General features: G+C 41.0%; 1 protein-coding gene across 1 annotated transcript in view; it reads left to right on the top strand.

Moving 5' to 3' along the window:
- Klrg1 (killer cell lectin like receptor G1) overlaps positions 1 to 1246 on the top strand; it is a 10664-nt gene extending 9418 nt beyond the window's left edge. Inside the window, exon 5 of the mRNA XM_021165892.2 lies at positions 819 to 1246. Within this exon, the coding sequence (XP_021021551.1) occupies positions 819 to 988 (170 nt within the window). The 3' untranslated portion in view covers positions 989 to 1246. The remainder of the gene's footprint in view (positions 1 to 818) is intronic.
- The last annotated feature ends 5887 nt before the right edge of the window (positions 1247 to 7133 follow it).

The following is a 7133-nucleotide window of genomic DNA, read 5'->3' as shown; positions in this document are numbered from 1 at the left end:
TTCGGACAAACAGAAACTATCTGAACCAGTCTGTTTATGAGTAGCAAATATTAATACCTAACTTCTATTATTATTTCATCATCTACACTATAAAGTAGAAAANGTTTATTTTAGTCAACCCATCTTATCTTCTGAGTTTTACTCCTTCAGGAGTGTGCCCTGTATGACCACCTATCTTTAAACTATATTTATAAAAGCTATAATAAAAAGAGATCTTGAATTTGTAACCTAGTCCCCTGGTCAGTCAGTGTTTATCAATTGTCTCTTTTTATCCTGCATCAATTATACTGTTTGCATTAGCTCAGGACAGGCACCTCGAGAAGATTCCTAGAGTAATGGCCTCCTTTAGCTATGCGCTTATCGGTGTTTAATGATCTCCAAGGCATAAGGAAGGCCCCAAATAGGGCCAGATAAAGTTAATTTTAGGATTTTCCTAAAAAGGCTCAGACATAATTTTCTCTGGAAAAGACATAGAATTAATCATAATGCAGAAATCCCCCAAGAGTACAACACGCAGAGACCAAACCCCAAAATTAGAGACAGAAAGACAGCGATGGTAGCAACCCACTCAGCCTTGCTGGAACGGTGTCAAGCAGCTGTGCTGGCTTCATGCTTGCTGTTTCCAGTGGGTTTGGCTGTGCCAGAGACACAAACAGAACAAAGACAGGGAAGAACATAGGTGATCATAGGAAAGGACATANACGTGGCAACCTTTTCAAGGGGGAAGCAAACAGTTTCTTCCCCTGCTGTTTTGATGCCTGAGGGGTCTGAGGAGGAGACTGGATTCATTCAATTTCTTTTCTTTCGTGCCCTTTAAGTCTTCTTCTACCCTGCAGGTTACCAAAAGCGACCGATGATGCCTCTGGTTTCTTACAGGATTCTTACCAACAGCTTGATACAGAGGTGCGGTGCCATCCACAGAAATGGCCTCCAAGCCTCCAGTTGTGAAGTTGCTTTGCAGTGGATCTGTAAGAAGGTCCTACACTGATGGATGCCACTGAGCCTCGGATCTGCCACATGTCTTTAAAAAGAGGGAATGGGCCTGGGGAATCTTTGTCTACAAATGTGTGTTTAACAAATGCCAAACCTGTTGTGATATGCCATTAGACAGAGGATTAGCATACATTTCTGGGGGTTGGCCTTTTTCTGTTGGGCTTTCTCCGAGACGGTTTAAGTATTAGGTTAGCCATTTAAAGCCTAAATCTTGGCAAATGAAATGGATAAAGTTTATTTTAATGGATACCCACCCTGGCTCTCTCATCCCTTCCTCTGCCATCTCTGTCAAAGATATGTAGAAAACTATTCATCCTCAGAAGAATGAACCCCTGCCGCATTCAGTAACACGTTCCATAGACATCAACAAGACAGAAAGAAGCCAACACCTCATGTGCTCACTCCTGCTTGGGAGCTGACCAAGCTCGTGCCTGAGCTGTAGAGAAGTGCAGTGGTTATCAGAGTCCAGAGTGATGGGGTGGGTGGTAGAGCTTGGGTAATGGTTTGGCTGGTGTGGGGTGACAATAATGATCAATAATTGTTGTATGGTTGCCAATTTATTGTGAACTTCCAAATAGCTAGGCGGAAGGACTGTGGGTNCTTCCGAATGCCTGAAGGACAGGTATGCTGAGCACGCCGACTGGATCATTTTCTACCCACACTGAAGTATCACACTGTGCCTCATAAATGTGTACAATCACTATCTCTCCATAAAAATTAAAGAAGTCACAATTAAAATGAAAAAATACTTTTCTGCTACATATCTATCTTATATCCTGAACTAATCTGAAGAAGTGTGTGCCTGCCGTATTGCTGAGGTCCTTCTCTGTGTGCACTGGAGTGAAACACATAAAATATGCCAGGTAATGGTACCTTCCCCCACTGTGTATCCCGTCCTAACAGCGGCTCGTGTGTGGAGTTTTATTCTGAAACACATGGCTGTAAAGTGTGAGAAGTGGATGACGACAGGGTGGAGCTCTCTGCTGCCCCAGCTCTTCACACAGCAACCACACTTACTCTAGATTTTTCAGATACGCTTGTGGAGATGTGGTTGAAGGAGCCAACGTGTGACAGTTTCTGTTCTATGCAGTGAATGTGTGCTTTGCATTATTAACTCCGTGATAGTCCTTAATCTGAGAGTGGGTTTTTATAGAGAAAACTTTACAGAGACAATGTATGTGGCTGAGTCTTGTCCTGAGGCCTCAAAAGTGAGGAGACCTCATTATTTTTTCTTAGTAGAGTTTGGATACAGGTGAGGAGAGAGCGTACCCTTTTGTTGATTTACTTCAACAAAACTGAAGTAAATCTCTGTCTTTTGACGATGCTGACTGTCATGTTCATTTTCGTAGTCCATTCTTTTACCAGTCTATTTCAACATCTAAGGAAATGCTTATATTCAGCAAATACTTAATAGACAGACTGGTGAATAAAATAAGAAAAGTTATTTTATTTTATATACATAAAATTTATTATATGTTAAGATAATATAAATATATAAATTAATTTATATTATATTAAATTAATTATATATCAAATACATATTCTATAAATAAATGTAAGTATATAATTATACATTAAATTAAATATAAAATTATATATATTATATATAAATAAGTTACAAATATTTATTCTAGTTATTTTTGCCAGCCCATGAGTTAGAGGGATTAAAGACAAGAAAAACAGTGTATTTTGGCCCTCCTAGCCCACCCAAATGAGCAGAATGTAGCTAACTATCCCAAAGGCTACAGCTAGTTCAATTTGGATTTTCTGTCCATAGAAAGGAAGTGATGACGAACCATGCCNGTCCCCCAATCTCTCAGCTTTGCTCCTGGGTGGGGAACGCTCCTAAATTTATGTGTGTGGTAGTACTTTCTCCCACGTGGCTTGGCTGCTAAAAGGTCTCCAGTTTCAGTTANGATTCAAACACACATGGAGGGGGACAGCAGCCTGGTAAGCTGTCACCTAGCAGGCAGGATGTGTGCAGCTTCCTTTGCGAAGAGATCAGCATATGTGTAAGGATTAAAGAGGGTTACCAGTACTGANTGTCATCTTTCACATCTTCATCCTCCGGAAGTGTTAGTATAGAAATTGCTCATTTCCAGAGGGGGCTGGTGGTCATGCACTCCTGTAATCCCAGCATTTGGGAGGTGACAGCAAGAGGATGAGGAGTTTAAGGCTAGCCTCTGCTATGTAGTAAGTTCAAGACCAACCTGAACTACAGGAGATCCTGTCTCCAAACAAAACAAAACAAAAGGAAACAAAACCAAACAACAACAACAACAAACCAAAAAGCACCACCAACAGCCGGTGAAAGCCTATGCCCTCATCATTTGCTGTCCCTTACATTTGTTATTGACTCAGTTTCTCTCACTTTCCTGGGTGGGAGTTTGGAAAACTTCAAACCACCTCTTGCAGGATAAACTTAAATCNCGTGGCTTTGATGCACAGTATGTGCACATATCCAGCACATGATGTGTTTGGAACAAAGCATTTCATTTTACTTGTATTGAATTTTAGTTTATTCAATTTGACTGTGCACACGGGGCAGTGTGTGTGGAAGTCGGCTCAATCTGTTGAGCCGTTTGCTCCTTCTACAAGGTGGGCACAGAGCCAGGTTTGTTGGCAGGCATCTCTACTTGCAGGGCACTCTCTCCAGCTTGGAATAACACATTTACTTAAGTTACCATGAGAATATTAATAAGGTTAAGATCATCAAGAGAGGGAGAAACCTCTGTAGAGGGTATCTGAGACAATAGTTTAAATGGAAATACAACTGTAGACAGTAGCAGAAAATGAGGCCTTTGAATTATTGTGTTTTTATTGTTTTCTTTTATTTTTGTAACAATACACATTTTTTTTGGAGACTGGCAGAGTGAAACTCCCCAGTGTGTGTCAGCATCTTTATTAGGCCATAAGCGTTTCTTATCTGCTCTCCCCTCTCACTGATGACCCTTAACCTTTCCTCTGGGGTTCTTCCTTCAGTCTGCTTCTGTCTTTAGGAAGTGGACAGTTTGAATTTGGTCTTATANGTAGCTCAATGGTTTTTAAAACATGTTTGACTGTTGTTTTAGAGTTTCTGTATACTCTATGGTTGAGACCAGTTCACTTGTGCTGGTATAATTCATCCGTTGGCGTACATCCACTGTCTTTTCTTTTAATTAATTCATCCACAAACTTTTATTATTCTCTCATGCATTATATTCCCAACTGCTGTTTCCCCTCCCTCCTCTCTTGCTAGTCCCTCCCCTCCCTCCTCTCTCCTCCAGATCAACTCATAAAGTTTAGGTTCTCAAGATCTCCCTGGGAACTGATATCCTATTTGGCAGAAAGAGACATGTACATGGGTAACTGGCACCCTCATTGGCAAGTTAAGACATGAGTGTTGGATAAGGCTAATTTCCTGCCACAGTTGAATGCCCCAACCAATGGGAGTAGGGTAACTGCATAACCAAGACATGTTCCTAAGGAAATCCCCTATCCCTAAATCCCAATTGGTGGAATAACTTGGCACAGATATCTGTGGATTTTAGCTTAAAAGCTCTATAGGATCTTAACTCAGGGTCAAGGTTCAGTGCCCAAATCTGTACCATGGCCCTGATAGATGAGTCCTGGAGCATTTGCTCAATAAGCTATCCCTTCCTGACAAGATCAGTGTTTGTGTGGTTTGTGAGGGTGAGGTGGCTGCTGGATCCCTACACTCACAAGAGTACTTTTAGATGGTGAGTGAGGCAGACATCTTGAGAAACAACTTTTTTTTAAAAAGATTTTATTTACTTTATGTATATGAGAACAATGTAGCTATCTTCAGACACACCAGAAAAGAGCATCAGATTTCATTACAGATGGTTGTGAGCCACCATGTGNTTGCTGGGAATTGAACTCAGGACCTCAGGAAGAAAAGTCAGTGCTCTTAACCATTGAGCCATCTCTCCAGCCTGAGGAGCAAGATGGCTCAGTGGTTAAGAGCACTGACTGCTCTAACGAAGGTCCTGAGTTCAAATCCCAGCAACCACATGGTAGCTTACAACCATCTGCTATGAGATTGGATGCCCTTCTTTTAAAAATCTGTTTTATTTATATGAGTACACTGTAGCTGTCTTCAGACACACCAGAAGAGGGGATCAAATACCATCAAATACCATTACAAATAATTGTGANCCACTGTGTGGTATCTGAGAATTGAACTCAGGACCTTTGGAAGTTCAGTTAGTGCTCTTAACCATTGAGCCATTTATCCAGCCCCTAGCTTCAGGTTTTCTAGCTTTAGGCTGTTCACCAAAACAGACAAGAGGTGGGACTTTCAACTCTACTGCCCTACTTTTGGAGGGGCTGAAAGTGACAGGACTGAGTTAGCCAGAGCCAGACTGACTCCATGACAGGCTGCAAATGGGCAGTTTGGGAGACTAAGCCTAACTTTTTGTTTTACAGAACTGGAAAAGTCCAAAACAAGTCAATTCCAGGAAATACCACCCCTCACAGGCAGCCAATCAGGAGCTGTAGAGGCTGCCCCACCATCTAGCTTAAGCCAAGTATAGTTAATCAGCAAANGGTCCCCAANTTCCCCAGAGCCTTAACCAATCACAAAGGTGTCCATACCCCAGAGATAGAGCCAACCAATCAAGGGAAAGAAAGGTAAGAGTCACCTGCTGTGACCCTAACAGGCTTTAAATTGACCCTGCAGGGTCCATATTGCTGTCTTCCATTCTGATGTATGTTGGACTCCTGCATGCATGTTCTCTGCAGAATAAACACTCTTTGCTGTTACATACTATTTGAGTCTGGGGTATCATTTTTTTTTGCAAATCATACACCCTTATAAAAGTTGATTTCATCATCACAGGCTATTGATTTATCAAATTGTGGCTATATAAGAGAGCTTCATAAAACTGTAGGAGGCCTGAGTTCTGAAGGGTGTACACCCAAAGAGGGTGTGGGTGTTCCCCACTCCTTCCTAAATGACTTGTTTTGTATACCTTTTCCATCTGGCTGTTCACCTGTATCCTTTATAACCAATGAACATATTTAAGCAAGTGATTGCCTGAGTTCTGTAGGCCATTAGCAAATGGAGTGGGGATTCTGGGATTCTAAAAGTCAGTTGATCAGAAGTTTAGGTAACAATCTGCTTGTAACTGTCAACTGGCATCAGGTACTGGGGGTTTCCTGGTGGGATTGGGCCATCAACCTGTAACTGTTGCTTCTGGGTAGATAATCTCAGAATGGAATCAGATAATACGCAGCTAGTGTCTATGAAGAATCTTCTGCAAGATCGATTTTTCTTTCTTTCTTTTTTTGGCATGGTTTATGGGATTTCTGAATTTAAACCACAGAAACATTGTGTGTGAAAGTTTGTTTCTGAGAGAGACATGCTTTATTCTGTTTCTCTGTCAGCTTTTGTGCCTTTCTTACAGTGTCTAAAATCTTTGCCTGATCTAATTTCACAAAGATTACCTTTCTGTTTTCTTCTCACTTTAAAAATAGTTTTAGGTTTTGCANTTAAGTCTGTGATCTGTTTTAGCTTCAGCGTATAATAATACATATAATACATTCTCTAAGAATGTGTTGAAGTCAAATTGTTTTCTTATAGATGGTCAGTTATGTCAGCACCATTTTTATTTATTTATTATTTATTTTGCATGTGTTGTCCTGTGCATATGACATATCTACTTGTTAGTGTAGGTGTGGCTCTTTGAGTGAGAATAGTCCCCATAGGCTCATGTAGTTGAATAGTTGGTCTCCAGTTTGTAGAACTGTTTGGGAAGGACTAGGAGGAGCGGTGTGGTTGGAGGAAACGTGTCACTCATGGTGGGCTTTGAGGTTTCAAATTCCAGGTCCACTTAGCTCTTTCTGCCTCATGGTTGAGTCTTAAGATGTGATCTCTCAGCTGTGGCTTCATCATCATGCCTGCCTGCTTCTATGCTTCCCACCATTATGATCCCTTTAAAATTCTAAAATTCTAAATTTTAAAATTCNAAGCCCCAAATCAAATACTCTCTTTTTTACAAATAAATAAATTAAAATTTGAGGCTGTAGCAAACACATAAGTGGAAGCTCACAGTCAGTTATTGGATGGATCACAGGGCCCCCAATGGAGGAGCTAGAGAAAATACCCAAGGAGCTAAAGGGATCTGCAACCCTATAGG

This window comes from Mus caroli, chromosome 6 (genome assembly GCF_900094665.2).
Source record: "Mus caroli chromosome 6, CAROLI_EIJ_v1.1, whole genome shotgun sequence".
NCBI lineage: Eukaryota > Metazoa > Chordata > Mammalia > Rodentia > Muridae > Mus > Mus caroli.
The sequence above is the reverse complement of the archived record's forward strand: the minus strand, read 5'-3'. Positions and strand labels throughout refer to the sequence as shown.